The 17202-nt window shown below is 44.0% G+C and overlaps 1 protein-coding gene across 2 annotated transcripts in view; it reads right to left on the bottom strand.

Annotated features, from left to right (window-relative positions):
• Positions 1-940: 940 nt before the first annotated feature.
• The window catches only part of arl15b (ADP-ribosylation factor-like 15b), a 29583-nt gene continuing 13321 nt past the window's right edge, over positions 941-17202 (bottom strand). For both annotated transcript variants that reach the window (XM_030768424.1, XM_030768425.1), the window contains exons 4-5: positions 14788-14996; positions 941-2757 (exon numbers count right to left, since the gene is read on the bottom strand). In XM_030768424.1, the coding sequence (XP_030624284.1) occupies positions 2605-2757; positions 14788-14996 (362 nt within the window). In that variant the 3' untranslated portion in view covers positions 941-2604. The remainder of the gene's footprint in view (positions 2758-14787; positions 14997-17202) is intronic.

Here is a 17202-nt window from a genome sequence, read left to right as displayed (position 1 = left end):
TTTTTGTATCTTGAATGAAAGAAGAAGAAGTTCTTACAGTCAATCTGGGTAAACTTAAGAATGACTTCTCCCATAAAGTTCTTACAGTGAGCCATGCAGAACCCATTAATATAATGACCCACTCTTGCGTAATCTTGATTTTACCGTATTTGTACAACACGGCGTCCTTTGCTAATAGCATTTCTCTGTCAAGCTTTTGATGTAATGTTACCCAAATGTGATCTGTATGTTGGAGCCATTCCATCCTCTGAACGTAAGTAACTCAAAGCAAATATGAAGTAAAAATACGTCTGTTTATGGGAACTCCAGGGGGAGTAAGCGTGGCAGTGTGGGAGTTGCTGGTATAGAGTCTGAATGCGTACGACTCTTGTGCAACAGAGGAAACTCTGTGACCAATGTGAGTGGTGGGGACAGCCTGCACATGGGCTGCAGGGAAAAGGTCCCCTCTCACTCAGCCCCCAGTGGGTTCAAACCAGTCAAAACTTTTAGAAACACAAATGTCAAAATCAAGACAGACACTCATCAAATGCCACACTCCTACTGATAAAGCAAGGATAAATCATATTTAAAGCACACACATACACACACACACACACACACACACACACACACACACACACACACAGAAATACTAAATGTGATTCAAATACTTAATTCTTCCAGGTCTGTGGCCTTTAAAAAGTTTATAATCTTTATCGTGGAGAATAACGATAATTAAATTTTCAACCTTCATTTTTAATGTTTCCACAATGCTTCACTTTGAAAGAAATTTCTCTACAACATCCCCATAGCCTTGAAGCAGCTTTGGCTTTTGTTCTTTCACCAACAGGGCTCAACTTCCAGACACAAGATATTTTTAACCATGGGGCAATTTGATGTCTCAAGTGCCAGAAAATCACAGAGTAAGAACAAAGACCATTTGTCTGTCTTCAGCCTTTATTGTCCATGTTGCTCAGTGGAAATTATGCATAAATTACATATATACACAGTAAAACTTGTGAACGACTTGATGCCACCATAGTAAACTGCTAAATGTAGATTGTTCTTCCAGTACAAAGTCAGGCACATGCCCTTTCAAAGAACAAGTCTAATCTGTAACAAATGTACAAATTTTTGGATTACAAAAAGGCATCTGAATTGGCGAGGAAGATATAAAAATTTGGTAGCTATAAATACAACAAAAAGGCGTTGAGCATATATCCTACAAAGACAATGCATCCCAGATACTGGTAGACTTTTTGTGGAACACTTTTGCTCTTGGACACACAACAGTGGCACATAAACAGTTGGAGAACAGAGACTGGACTCAAGTTGGAGCCTGTTCCCTCTGTTTAAAAAGGGCGACGATGATGTTGATGAAGAGGGGTGGACTAGGGGTGGTGAGGTTTGGAGGTAGGGGTTCCAACCGGACAACGACAACACGTAGTCTTCATTAAAACGAGAGGCACTACTGACATGAGGTGAACCTGACAAGTTGAGGAGTGTTTTTACATTCGGAGGCAACAGTAACATGAGCCAGACCCAGACAAGCATGATCTATATGTGTGGAGACTCTCACACTTTATTCACATAAAACTGACTTTCTTTAGTTGTATACAGGTCTACCTTGTCACGACATTTTCAGGCGTAGTGTAGAATTACCATTGTAGGTAAAGAGACAATACTTAACCCCTCCCCTTCAATAAGAGGATCTATTTTTGATAGCAAATGACACCACTGAAAACAATCAAGCTTTACTGTGGATCCTTTATCTGTTGAAAGTGACCCCTCCCCCCCTGCTTTGAAACAATTTCCAGAGTATATGTATCTAATACTCATTCTCTACAGTAGCCTACATTGGGTGCAGCTTCATGCATATCAGTGAAATACCATGACAGGAAGAGAAACGACTCTTTTTAGTGGTAGAGGAATCACAGATGAACATTCCACTTCCAAAAAATCAGGTTACGGTTGTGTATAGTATTCCTATCCATTGAATGATATTTGTGAGACCACATACATGTTTGGTTGAAATATACATTTGAGCATATTTTAAGGCTTTTAAGTACAAACTTGAATCTCTCTTCACACACACACACACATACACACACACACACACACACACACACACAGAGTGCGAAGAGGACAATTTACAGATTTAGAAAACATGATTTCCAGTTGATCTACATAACTAAGCTTGTGTTTACATTGTCTATTCAGTAGCAATGTGCAACTATGTCTGTTTTACAGAAGACAGTTAAAACCATATTTACTACTAATAATCACGTTACTTATACTTGCTGTAATTAGGCAATACGTAGGTTTTTTGTTTTTTTTTTTGTTTTTTTAAAGTTGTTATACGTTGATCACGTGATATGCCCTCTCTCTTTGTGGATATGTATCCATAATGCTCCTCATAGGACTTAGACGAGCATACATTCAACTTTCCACTGTGCAACTGGCTGCGCTCCAGTAACAGCAGAGTGACAATGTACTTCACACAGTGGCAATATTGAATGGGGTTATGTTGCCTGGGCTGGCCTATAATGCGGTGGTGATTTTTTGTTGTTGTTGTTGTTGTTATTGTTTGTTTGTATGGGCCGGTGAAGCATTGCAGTTTCTGGGTCATATCCTTCCCGTCTCCTGGTCCTTTTCCTCCAACAGGTGAATGAGCTGACTGAAGCTCTCCTTCACTGCCTCCATGTTGTCCACTGAGCTGCCCTCCAGAATCCAGCTTTTCCCTCGCGCCAGGGGCTCTAGCTCAAAATACTTCTTTATCTGTATGTGAGAGGGAGAGAGAGAGAGAGAGTAGGAGGGGAGGGGAGGAGAGGGGAGGAGAGGGGAGGGGGCAGAGAAAAATAGGGAGGGGAGGGGGTGGAAGTGAGAGAGTGTGTGAACCAGTGTTGAGGGTTGAGGACAAAGTATTAGACATTCAGTGAAAGACACCTGACACCAGGAATGAGAGCGAGAAAGAGAGAGAGAGAGAGAGAGAGAGAGAGAGAGAGAGAGAGAGAGAGACAGAGAAAACAGGGAGGACAAAAAAATACCATACAGAAAAACAGCTCCTCCTGACTGTCTTGTCCTCATCATCATTCTCAGGACATATTATCTGAATAAATGGAGGAATATACGTATATGATTTCATGTAATGGCAGGTAAAAAAGCATGAGATCTTTACAGGGGCGGTTTATATACCCATCGGTAAAATTAACTCCAAAATAAAACAATGCAAGCTTCATTCCAGTCCAGTTACATGCACATGATATCTGCCAAGCTACTCCAAACTGAGGGCCACAGCCCCGCCCCAGAGCATATACAAATCAGAGCGACTTGGAGAGCAAGCTTTCCGGTGATCAGCGCTGGCTCCAAGTGCCGATGTGAAAACAAACGATGAAATAAACTGAGAGAGAAATTAGGACATAAATATGCAGGCTAGAAAGATGAGTGGTGAACTCTCTGTTGTCCCGTGGAAGAGCTTATGCTATTGGAAAGAGTTCTGTCTCCCACCTGGAGACATTCAAATTTCTATCATGTTGGTTTAAATAAACAGTTTAGACTCCATGGATACGTATAGATTACACCCTCAAAAACTTAGGTACATCCTTAGCCCGTACGAAAAAATTCCCCTTCAAAAGAATGCACGCGATGAGATTGCCATGATGTTACTGAAATTCCATGGGGCAGAGAAAGAATGGCGTGGTCTTTGGGAAACCTTGACCTTAGCTTTAAAACGCAGTCCCTACGCATAACATGACTCCCCCCAGTTCAGATCCTAATTTATGCCTCTACCCTGAACTTTGGCCTATGACCTGCCACAGCCAAGAATAAATGCAGGGTAAACTATCAGTACAGACATGGTGAGTGAAGAGTGGATCAGGAATCTGATTCATTTCAGAACTGATCCAAGTACAACTGAGTCACACTCACTTTCATGAAAAGGTACTATGTACAGTCTGGGTACACAGGTGGGCGCATGCCTTCGCTGGCTGGAATTAAGCCCATAGACAACATTTCCTCAGACCAGCCACTATCACAGTGTCAGCCAAACCATGTTTCAGCTCATCCAGACTCAGCATAGACGGTCGCATTAGTGTCACATCCACACACAGCCACTGAGTTCTCCTCATTGACAGGCAACAGAGGGACTCCAAAAAAAAAAAAAAAAAAAAAGCTGGAATTTTTCCTGTCCTCTGAGAGGAAGAAAAAAAAAATCAGAATTAAATAATCAAACAAAACATCCTTTGAGCCAAAGCTCCCCTATCATGCCAAGAATGTTGATTAAGATTTCCCTGTCTGGGACTTCATTGCTACAAAATTACACAATCCTGCTGCTTCCAAGAGCAGGAACAGGCTTGGAACACACGGCTACGTTTGTCTATTGTTTGGCAGTGGAACGCGTTCAAAATTTAAAAAAAAAAAACAAAAAAAAACGAAGAAGAAAAACAAAAAGAAAACGAAAAAAAAAACCCCCACGAATGTAACAAGTATATGAGGTAGGGTGGGTGGGTTAGGGGCAGGCAGTTGTTGGAGGGTGGCTGTTGACAAAGAGCCGCTTCACAGAGACAACAGGAACGAGACGCTTGAGCCCTGGACAGCAGCAGCTGACACAGCAAACTGTCTGACTGTCGTCACTGCCCCGGAAAACGACAGTCTGAAGCTGCGAGGACAGGGAAGAGCAGTGTGGGTAGTGAGAGAATTCAATGTTCTTCAGAAGGGGCAATCGCACTGTGTGTGTGTGTGTGTGTGTGTGTGTGTGTGTGTGTGTGTGCGTGTGGATAAAACTCTGCCGCAGTTGGCAAAGTTGTGAGATTCCCCGTAATATCTGTGTTTCTACACCCGTGAGCCCCCGTTCCATGTACGGTCGATAAGATGAGCCAAAGCCTGATCAGGGGCAATCTACAGCCTGTCCGCTAAAGTTTAATTAACAGGCGAGAAAGCTCCGTGAAGGTCTTAATCTCGACATTCACAGCTTAAAGGAAGCGACTCAGCTTGCACTCCCACCGTGGCTGCAGCACAGAGATCTAAGAGAGAGAACACGTCCCTCGAGTTTTGCTTTGGTATTTGGCTCCGTGCATCAGTGATTTACTCACTCATGGGCTCCACTCAGAGTACCTGCGTTTGGATGTAAACACTGTGAAGCGCTGGCCAGAGACAGGTAGCAAGGCAAGCTGTGACTAAACACGATACTCAGCGCTTTGACTACCGAAGCTCCCTGCACACAGCGTTCCTCGCCTGGCCCTGAGCGAGGGTGGTTGTGGAGAATGGGACAGGGCGGAGAAATCCGTCAGCCTGTTTGGCTGGCCAAAGTGCAGATATACAGTAACTCAATTTACACAGGGCTCAACAGCACATCTGGACTTGCAACACAACTTGAGGAGCTGGCAGTCAGCCAGTCGTCTACGAGGCTGCCAGACCGTGAGGTCGGCCACCCATCCGCCCCGCCAGCCAACCCTGTTCTTGCACCATCCACCATGAGTCTGTCCTCTACTCCCAGAACCCCCTGAAAAACATCAAGAGTCGAAAAAACTATACAAACACACACACACACACACACACACACACACACACACACAGACAACCCCTCAGGCTCTGGCAGGTGACCTGCTGGCGAGCCCACATCAACACAAAGTGCTCCCACTTCGATCAACAAACCCATCTGAAACCCATCAAACACTGAACCACACATGCACACACCTGTAGCTCCACTCATCTTACAAGAGGGACTCGTTTCCTTCGACGATCGCGATCATGTCTCTCACATCACTGAGGGGTGCAGAGCTGGACAAGAGGACTTCTTTTAGAGCTTCATTAGCAAATTTGAGCATAACCCATATAATGACCCTAGACTGAAATCAGACAGTTTAAACAGTTATAAAAACATGCTGATCATGAACTGTTTATTCATATGTTGGATATTAAGAGCAATTTGTGATCGCTGGAAATCATTGTGGCCTTCTTATTGACTACCTAATACCAGTTGCACCACAGACCTCAAACAACATAGAAAGCCTGTGTATACTGAAGTCCGCTTCAACTCTATTCCAATCAATAATCCACAACCACAGAGACAGACAAGCAAGCTTAGCTCATCTAAGTAGCCTCAGTATCTGGCCCCCGGTGCATACCGCTGCCCTGTCTCTGTTCCAAGATGCGGTTGGAGGGTGCCCAGGGCCCAGAGTTCCTCCTTCCTTGAGACTCTGGCCAGTTGTTTTGCAGAGCTCTGGTTTCTGTTCGCTCATGTGTAAAATCAGGCTCATTCCAGAATCAACCACAGCCCAGTCTGTGGGCCCCCTCACTTAACGCACTGCCAGCTACAGGCCCGTTCAGCCCAGATTTCCTCATCTTAATAAACTGACGGATAACTCATGTGGGGCAGTGAAAGGCCCACGGCTGGGGACTCGGCAGCTCAGAGACATTCCCAGCGAAGGAGCTCAGGGCCAGAGAGGAGCCAAAATCATGTTCAAGTTTCAAAACAAAAATTGCTGGCCCTGCGTACACATAATGTGTGTATGCAGTGATGGAGCTATTTCATAATACTGTTGACCACACGGTACCTTCGTCAAGTCACAGAAAAATCTATGCATCTCTATGCATCTATAATGTCGACAAAGATTGGAAGATATATTTTTCAGTGCTCTTTCAAAGGCCGCCCACACGTTGCTCAATCTGCGATAAGTGGATAAATGAATCAGTAAGTCTAAGGGGTACGTCTGCAGCGTAAAGTACACATCTAATATACACACACATCTACGATAAAGGGGGCCCATCTGCTCCCATAGCATGGCCTCCCGTGCGAGTGTGACTTCAGCGCCGTCATGCCCTGTGACAGCGCGGCGTTACGTAAGGAAGTGTTTGAGTTACAGTGATGACTGAGGCCGAGACTGGGGCAGTCATAACTCACCCCGACTAGTCCCTCAGTGCCCCTGCTCCGGAACATTAGAAACACATTGAAGAGAGCTCAACCTGCCCTCTGGATACCTTCTCCTACACTTAACCTGCACATAAACAAAGCCCCGCACAGTACCTGGAGCCTTAGCCAAGAGTCAAGAGACAAGACTCTTACAAGTTACTGCAGACCGATGTTCTATTTGATACATACACGTTTACTCTAGCAGAGAAAAACAGACTCTAACACACACACACACACACACAGACTCAAAGACACAAAGATGAAGACACAGATACAAAGACACAAACATAAAGAAACAGACATAAAGACAAAGAAACAGAGACACAGACACAAAGACACAGACTAAAAACATAGACATAGATTCAGAGACAGACGGATATAGATAAAGACACAGACTCAGAGACACATAGACGCAGACATAAAGACAGAGAAACAGAGACACAGACATAAAGACACAGACATAAAGACAGAGAAACAGAGACACAGACATAAAGACACAGACACATTCAGAGACAGACAGATATAGATAAAGACAAACATAGAGACAGACTCAGAGACACACAGACACAGACATAAAGACAGAGAAACAGAGACACAGACATAAAGACAGAGAAACAGAGACACAGACATAAAGACACAGACAGATATAAATAAAGACATAAACATAGAGACAGACTCAGAGACACATAGATACAGATATAAAGACACAGAAACAGAGACACAGACATAAAGACACAGACATAAAGACAGAGAAACAGAGACACAGACTCAGACACATAGACACAGACATAGAAACACAGACACACACACACACAGACAGGCTTGGTGCTCAGACTCACAGGACTGCAAATCAAATTGGTTAAAAATATCTAATAGGCAAAAGTAATAGATGTCCATGAGGATAGTGATTAGATTATAATGGATGCTGCAGCACAAATGGGATCAGCAAGGCAGACACACGCTATTCTGAGATGTCAGCAGTCTGTCTGGAAGGCAGGTCATGAGGTCTCGCAATGTAGACGATGTGTGTAGTCGCTGTAACTCGACCACTCATTTATATATGTGTGAGTAAGTGTGCGTGTGTGTGCGTGTGTCTGTGTCTGTGTATGATATCAAATCCAGGTACTGGCCCAGGTTTGGGCTCTGAGCTCTTCCAGTGCCAGATGCTTCTATTAGTCTGCTCAACACAGATGGACGATATTGACTTGCCAAGGCTCTTGAAACTTTCAGTGAAGAGCGAGAAAAAGACCACTGGCATTTCGAAAATTACATGCTTAATAAAAAAAAAAAGAAAAAAAGACGTAGGCAGATGTATAAATATTTCTGATTTACAACAAAGCATTGTTTCATCTGTGACGTATCTTAGACATAAGACTAAATATGCCGTCACTCATCTGCCCAGCCTCAAACAACTGACTTGCACACGAGCTCACAGATGTTCAATTAATTATAACTGTGCTCTGCGGCTGGCATCCTACTTCACGTTCGCCCCGATATCACGGATGAAATTCTGAAACATTTGAAATTCAGGGTGGCCGTGAGGTAACCCAGGACTGTGTTTTATTCAGTGGCGATGACTACTTTGTTCTAACTGCCCATAATACCACATCAGACAACCCCGCTCCCCACAGCTACCCTGTGACCTCTCTTCCCAGAACAGCCTGAGTCAGGCTGCCAGTAGAGCAACACAATGGTGTCTGGGACAGAGTGCTGCTCTATGGACTAGACAGAGCACAGCTGAGCCTCCTCCCAGTCACACAGTCCTTGCTCCAGCTCAGCCTCCTTCAGGAAAAACACAAGATGGCCTTTGTCTCTCCCTCTCAAACACATCTTTCAGGACAGGGGAGGGAGAGAGAGAGAGAGAGAGAGAGAGAGACAGACAGACAGACAGAGAAAGAGAGAGGAAAAACATTCTGGAATTGATGGCGCCTGATGGCGATGAGGATTTTTCTTGGTTATGTGCCCCCTACCCTTCCTCAGCTTGGTGCTCAATTATAGGTATGTGTTTCCTAACTTAGGTTACGTCAAAGCAGTGACATATGAGAGGGGGGCCACCAGTGACTCCAAGTACGTCTATGATCAAAACCCAGCAGTCTTTCCCAGTGAAACACAATATCATTGAAGCGTTTAAAATGGAGAATGTTACATATGCCGAGGCGGTCTTGGTTTAAGTGTCCTTGGATGAGACTGATGTAAGAAAGAAAGAAAGAAAGAAAGAAAGAAAGAAAGAAAGAAAGAAAGAAAGAAAGAAAGGGTCCCTAAGGACATGTGGTGAGCAGATGAAGTGTGTACCCTTGTCAATTTCTTCTCCTTCTCTCCTGAGAGGGAAGTGATGTAAGGCTGTACCTGAGTGCATAAGAAGAGCAGGCGGCAGATAGCCATCATGTGAAACAGGTCATCTCCTGCTTTATGGAGGCCCCCGGTCTGCGCAGTCTTTCTCACACTGGCCTACTGAGCATCCGTCTCTATCAGTCAAAAAAAGCTCGATTAGAGCCAGATGTTGAGGGTGCCCCGTCTGGGTTCACCAATGCTGCAGAGCGGTGGTAATTTTATTATTACTTTAAATCACCACCTAGCCACATCAGCTTGGGTAAAAGCACCGGGGCAGCCAGGGGGTCAGGGGGGGAACTCAGTCGGATTCTTTTAAAGGTAAGTCATTGACCCCCTCCTTGCCATCACTACCACCCCCATTACTGTGCAAGGGGAAGGGCAGCTTCCACAGGGCAGGGGAGACAGGGGCACTAAATTACTCCAGCGACTGAGACTCCACTGGGTAAAGTTTCAGTTAGTGGGGCCTTTAGTTATGTGCACTGTGGAGCTCCAGGGCGCCATACATCAATAATCAAGGAGCTAAGTCTTTCCACCATGAGGAAAGGATTTACAAACACACACATACCTGTGTATTTCACCAATCATGTCAATATCAGACCGTGCTCAATCAAACAGTGAATCTACAGCTGCAATGTAAAATGACAAATCTGTAACCATAAAACAGTTGGCAAAAGAAAAACAACACAAGAGGGACTGGAGGTATTAGGTATTTCCAAACAGTGAATCACAGAGGCTGTGATCTCCAAGCAGCATTGCGCAAGTTTATCAAAATGAAACTTGTTCTGTCCACACATGGCTCCCTCAGACTGCATATGCTAGCTGTGGAGGCAACCGTAGTGATCGAGAGTGGTGTTTAGTTTATGCATTGAAAAAAGAGTGAGTGTACTTGAGACAGAGAGAAACACTCCTCTGTAGAGTGAAAGACAGAAGTGTGTATCTGTGAGTGTGTATCTGACCGAGTGGCAGACGGAGAGAATTAAAAAAAAAAGGAGGGGGAGAGAGAGAGAGAGAGAGAAAGAGAGAGAGAGAGATTTTGTGTCATTGAGGAACAGGTCTGATCTTTCCCACAGCAAGTGTCATGAGAGACCGAGGAAGAGATGCAAGTCCAGATGGACGGCCAGACAGAAGTGTGTGTGTATGTGTGTGTGTGGCAGTGTTTCTCCTGCTGATCAGACACTGGCCTTGGCACCCAGAGCAGGAAGCCATGCCAATGTCGGCTGAGCAAATTCCCAGCCCCTGAGGGAATCAACAAACGGCTCTGTTGTTTGGGCCGAGAGCGTGCTGTCTGACCACGGGCGGACGAACAAGGACAGAGAAAGCAACTCAGTGTAGTCTGTGCTGAGCAGCTCTCTCTGGAGCTCACACTCACAGTTGTCTCCATGGAGGGTCCTTAACCAAAGCTCCAACCACCAATAGCCAAGCAATGTGTCTGAATATGTGAAGAAACAAAAGAAGTTTTATTAACTAAACAATTTTGTCCCTTTAGCCACCTAAAAGCACCAATGACGCCCATGGGAAACGTGCAGTCTTGCACCATACTGTAAACAGTCTCCTTAAAACTTTCGATTGTAAAGGTGAAGGCGGGGGAGACGATCTGGTGTCCTCTGGTTCCAGCTGATGATTTGCCAGACTACATACTTGTGAGAGAAGTGGTGTGGCTTCTGCAGCACAAAAATAAAAAAAATTAAAATTGAAATGTATACTGCAAGTAAAACCATGCGATGGTTTGGGGTAGTTTTTACAATTGTTGTTATAATTACTGCTCGGGACTCAGTATTCGATTGAATGAGAGTCATAAAGCAGAACCCAGTTTCTTGAGTGTAAAAAAAAAAAAAAAGCCTGCGCACAGGCATCTCCAACAAAATCCAAACCATCCTTCTAATTTTCATATTATGTCAAGTTCTTAGGTGGCCGAAGCTGGAAAATCCTGTAGTCAGCTCCAGGCATTAGCAAACCACACAGACACACTGAACCCATTTAAGATGGCCTACTCTAAAATGGGCGTGTAGTGAGTGGTAACCCGGCACATATTCATTACTACACTCATCATAAATGCAACATGTTTTCTGTTCTGTTCAGTTGTCTATGTGGTATCGCGTTATATAGAAATTGTTTGAAAGAATGCGCGTTTATGCACGCGAGAGAACAGATGGCAGCAGCAGTGTAACTGTGTCTGAGGTGTAGCGTTCATTTTGACGTACTGCTTCCTTAAATCACTTCCTTTTCCATCTGTAAAACGACTAGGAATACGCTTGTTATACACAGCAAGCTGCTCTCTTTCTCTAAACAGACTAAAACAGTGGCAGTTAAAGTGTGTGTGTGTGTGTGAAGTCCCATTTCCAGTGAGGGCTCATGCGTTGTGATAAAATGCAGTAGTAAGTATAATAAGATGGGAGAGGTTTAGGTCAATTTAGCATGGCAGTTTTATGTCCGCTTTTAAGACAGTACATGACAGTCACCACAGCTCCTGTCAGACAAAGCTAAAGCTACATCCACACCTACCGACACGGCTAAAGCTGCAGTCACACTCACAGTCACATTAAAGCAGCAGTCACAGACAGACTCACAGATACTGTCACAGTCTTGGCAACCCTAAAGCTGGCCGAGCAGATCACAGTGCTAATCCTGCCCTGGTGGCTGTGATTGAGACCCTGTGGCTCTGAAACTGGAGAAATACAGTAGACTGAAGCATCATGACAGGTCATCTTTGCTAGGGGATCAGCGTGTGTCGGTTACAAAAGGCCGTTAAGGAGAGAAAGGGAGGCTGGATATGACAGTGAGGAACAAAAAGGGAGTGGGTGTCAGAGACGGAAAAACACTCAAAAGTATGTCAAAAATGTTCAGCGCCGTGACAGTGTTCCCTCCTTTGTCCTCATCTGACCTTTGAAGTTACTCTCGGAATGGAGGCATCCAAAACACCTAGTGAACAATAATTCCTTCAGCTCGTCGGTGTGTAAAGCACAGCAATGCACTCTGAACACCCCAACACAGCAGGGATTCATATTGGAAACAAACACATTATCAAATGGCTGTTATGAGCCAGACGGCGATCCATCAGAGCAACCCACTCCACGCATCCCCCCCCCACCCCAGACCCCATGTATCAGATGTAGAGAGCTGTTGGCTTACACTAAGCATCTTCGACCTGCTTCTAATGTGACCATGCATGTGCACTAGAACTTTAGTCCAATACCTCAAATCTCACAGCCGCGCGTTCCTCTCAAAAAACAAAAACATGAAATATTTGAGTGGGTATCTCGGAGGACTAGCAGCACACAGAGGAAATAGCACAAAGGGAGGATTGTGTTTCAGGAACATGCTTAGCAGGGCTATTTCCCCCCCACTGAGCAAATCACTTTCTCATTGGCCGAATAGTGGGGGGACAGCTTTCTAATTGGCTGTGGGACAATTCACTTGAAGAGCAGAGAGAATTGTTCCAGTAAAATGACAGACACTGAGAGCACATTTAGAATCTTTTCACTAATGGCTGAGAAATGTGTCTTTTAAGATTTGAGGAGACGCAGACCATCATCTTCAAAAGGAACCAAAAACAAACAACAGGGGCTAATGTCCAAAGCAGCTATTGAACAGAGAGTTTAAAAATGTAACTTAAAATTGTTGAAAGAAATATGAGTTTTTACATTTGACTCAACTGACTGAACATTTGAAAGTGACTGGCTATGAGCAGTTGAGTGAAAGCTAGCAGGAGTCCACTAGTTCTGGACTTGTGCCAGGTTGGCCACATTGTATAAGCTATCTCTAGCAGGGTTTCAGCCGTAAGAAGCTCAAGCATTAGAATGGCTGTCAGGAGGCACATATTTTTCTTGGAAGCAACGAGTAACTATTAAACTTGATTTTTTTTTAATCCATGAAATCCATGAAAAATCTCGTCCAGTGTTACTGCTGCTTTTTTCCACTTGAATGTTCGAACTACATCATGGTGTGCCATAAAGTGACACCCACGACATTTGTCCTGTATGTCATCTTCATCGCTCAGCTTCATGAGAAATGATCCTGTCCTGGGATGTCACAGCCTTGTCTTGTGTAAGACTGGGTCTCCATTAGGGGGAGAGGGAGAGAGAGAGAGAGAGAGAGAGAGAGAGAGAGAGAGAGAGCTTGGAGCTGCCAGCTGAAAAGGGCCATTCTGAAACATCAGCGCTTTGGGATGTGTTATTCTCCAAAGGCAGATATTTACTGCTCACTAAGGACCACTTCGCAGCCAGTTCATTAGCGCTCTGTGCTTTGGGTTATACGCTGCAGTCCACAGGCCAATTTCACCACCATGCAAAGCAGATGTCTACATTGTGTGCGCACACACACACACACACACACACACACACACACACACACACACACACACACTAACACACACACACACACAAACTACAACTACTCCGTCAGTCCAACTAAACACAAAAGCCATAGAAAAGTCTGAAATGAAAGCCTCATAGGAGAAAACAGTAAAAGGATCATTACAAGAGAAAAAAACCCCAAATGCTTCACATTCCAGTCCGTAGCTGTTACCTTTGGCAGTTGGAGACAGCACTCTGACTTGGTTTGTGTTTTACTTTGTAAATGTATTAGATGATATCTGCTGCAGTCACTCATTACAAGATTGGACAGTTTAATAGAAGAGCTAGTAGTTGATCTCTTTTAACTCCTACATAGCTAGATAGAAATCACCTCACAGAAAGTGGGACCAAAGCCACACATCAGATAAGTCAGTCACTTTTGAGGTCAGAAATGCACCGTTGTTTACCACTAATACTTAAAATCCTCTACAACAAAACACAAACAATCAATTAAACAAACCGAGGGCAGCACCAACATCTTAACCGCAGAGCAAAGCTGAGCTGCAGCTAATGAAATTACCACTTACTGGCTTTAAATAGGCAGATTAACAAGGGTAATCAGACAGCTACTTTAACAGGCGTAGCTTAGAGGAGCAAGGCTAACCTTAAACAACCCTGCCATAGCCTTGACAGGCACTTGCCCTGCTGCTCCCCTGACTCAGAGTAGGATGTGTCACGTGACTGTTGCACAAGGAAAAGCCCGTTACAATGTTAATGTGAAGGAACCCTTCCTTACATTACAGCAGGGAGAGGATGAGAAACGTGTAAGTTCTTTAGTTGACGAGGACAAATGTTCAACAGCACATTTTTTTTTCTGTATTTTTACAGTGAGAAGTGACATGATGGCCATCTGATACAGGGTACGTCATATCTCTTTCTGAGTATAAAGTCACGTCCCTGTCACTGAGTGTAAAGCTGCACTTGTGTCATCAAGTGCAAAACCTTGTTGTCATTTTAAGTGTTACGTTACCATGACAAAACATAAAATGCACTCTGTGTGACGATAATCTATGCGTCGGTAGAGAGAGAGCACAGAAATAGCTATTCCTGCATGGTAGGCTGTGGAGCTATTTCTCTATGACAGACATTAACTAAGACTGTAAGGCTCAGCGGTGTGTGTGTGCGTGTGTGTGAGTGAGTGAGTGAGTGAATGTGTGCGTGTGCGCGCGTGCAAGTGAGTGAGTGCATGTGTGTGGTGGCAGGGGTGAAGATTACCTCCTGTACAGTGCGGGCGGCAGGTTTATCCTGGTGGTTGGCGAGTATGAGGAAAGGGAGTGTGCACAGCTGGGGGTGCTGCAGGGCGGAGTGTAGCTCCGTACGGGCCACCTCCAGATCCTCCTCTGATGAGGCACTGTCCAAGACAAACACCACCCCCTGTGAACCCTGGTAATATCGGCTCCAGTACTTCTTAATAGAGTCTGCTCCTGCAAAACACGTGCACGCAGACGCAGACAAAACACACGTTCTCTCAGAACCTATTTCAGGATTTCACTTACAATGACAACATTTAAATACACACGTTTCATATGCCGTGCTAAGCATATTTAAACAGGTTTTTACTTTTCAAACAAATCAGATTGTTGTCGTCCGTGCCAAAATTATGTTCAGTGGCAAAGAACGTTCCTTCTTTCACTTGGGGGGAAAAACAAAAAAAAACGCAGCGTGAGCAGTTTAAGAAAGATGGTTTTGGCTGTTGAAATGTAAAAGAAATCTGAAGGAGAAATTTCAACATGAGCATGGCTGGAATGCATTTTGTTGAAGACCCCCAACCTTCTTTCATAAAATGGTCGCGGATATTGCATTATGTATTTTTATGACTTCAAGCCCGCATGCCAACTCCTGCCCCTCGCTCTGGAGGCCTGTGAGAACAGCCGTGTCCAGATGAAGAGCGCTCCACACACAGCTCTTTCTTTAAAGTCGACCCTGAGAGCATATTAAAATGGTTTCTTCTGATGGCCAGTCTACAGCACAGTTCAAATGGGCCCTCTTTTACAGTGAACATATGGTTTCTCTTGTGCACAGCAATTTGGGGGTACAAAAATGTGGCCACCAAGACACACAAACGCAACATGGCTTTGGTTAGTGTGAGTCACTTAAGGAGGCAGCACTTACTCTAACTATGAGTAAATACAGTGTAGGATTTTTTTTTTTTCCTTCTGCCCTGTGACTGTTTATAAAAGAATGTACAGTAAGTCTATTAATAACAAGCCTGTTTTATAGAATCTCTGCAGTGCATATTAGAGAATAAGCCCTCTGGATTTCCCCAGGCTAAAACGTTGTGTTGTGGTTTCTATGTAAACTTTATGTTTTTGCGTTTATGCACTGCAAACCACCTGCTGTTTGTTCGGAACCCAGAACAAGGCCCAGTTGGCAGGTCTGCTTGAGTACAAGAGGACTCCATACAACAGAGCCGTGAGGTGGAACACACACTCTGAATGGACGTGCAGCATAACAGGACCTGAAGTCTGTGGTCTTTGTCTTAGCACATGTCTGTCGTGCTTCTCATTAAGTCATAAAATGATTTAAACCGGTTAAAAGATGTCTGTACAAGACTCTGCCCACCAGATGGTTACTAAAACAGACTTTTCATACCATTCCTTGAGTAAAACTCCTCCTCAGTTCAGTCAACTATACAAGACTCTTGCCATAAGCTCAGGTATATATGTCAAATTTCTAACGTGGCCATAACTGCATTTGCAATCTCTCTTTACTGAGTGGAATAACTGTGAAGTTCTCTGACCTCTTATCACCTCAACAATTACTTACTGTAGCTCACATGGGAAAGCAGGACAGGTTGTCCAACCACAACCTCTGCATCTTTACAGCAGCCATGTCCAAACCCTCATTACAGGTACCTTGCATTTCATGTGTCTAATGAATTATTAAAAAAAAAATGTCTTCATCAACAATTTGCTTGCGAAGAGAGACTAGATAAAATGGTCTGAAGGTTTGGCAAAGTTTAAACAGCTGATATCAGCACATGAATACACACTGAATGGCAATTAACCCACATACCAATGTGAAATGAAATTTGTTTTAAATATGTACAACGTAATTCCCAATTTAGAAATTGAATAAAAAATGGATCTAGTTTACACAAAACAACTTGTCTAAAGGTATCCATTCAATATTTAAGAGAATCCATTTGTCACTACAAAAGGCGTTCATAAAAGACTCCTACCATTACTTTGATTTACAATGAACTAAACCAATCAGACTGAGTGTTAGTGACAGACTCCTCCCATCACCACAGAGGCTTCACAAAAATGCTCCTACTATTATTGGCTATTGCAAAGTTTTGGTTCTTGTTCTGCGTAGAAGATTTATAAGATGCACCGTTTTTCCAAAATGGACAATAACACTTCCCATTACCAACACCACATCAATAACAAGCTCCCTATTAGTATCACCACAACTGCACAAAGACGCCATCTATTGGTGATGAGGAGCTCAGAAAACCCAGAGACTGGGAGGTCCTGATGATTAACAGCCTCTGAGAGTGCTGGTTTACTTTCATTACAAACACGTAAACATATGCTTTGAGGCAGCAGCAATGTGACGGACCAAAACACCATTTATCTCAAATGTCTATGGCGTTTCAATCTGGTGTGATAATGCAACAAAAACAGG

This window comes from Chanos chanos, chromosome 3, assembly GCF_902362185.1.
Source record: "Chanos chanos chromosome 3, fChaCha1.1, whole genome shotgun sequence".
NCBI classification, from domain to species: Eukaryota; Metazoa; Chordata; class Actinopteri; order Gonorynchiformes; family Chanidae; genus Chanos; species Chanos chanos.
This window is presented reverse-complemented; position numbering and strand designations above follow the sequence as displayed.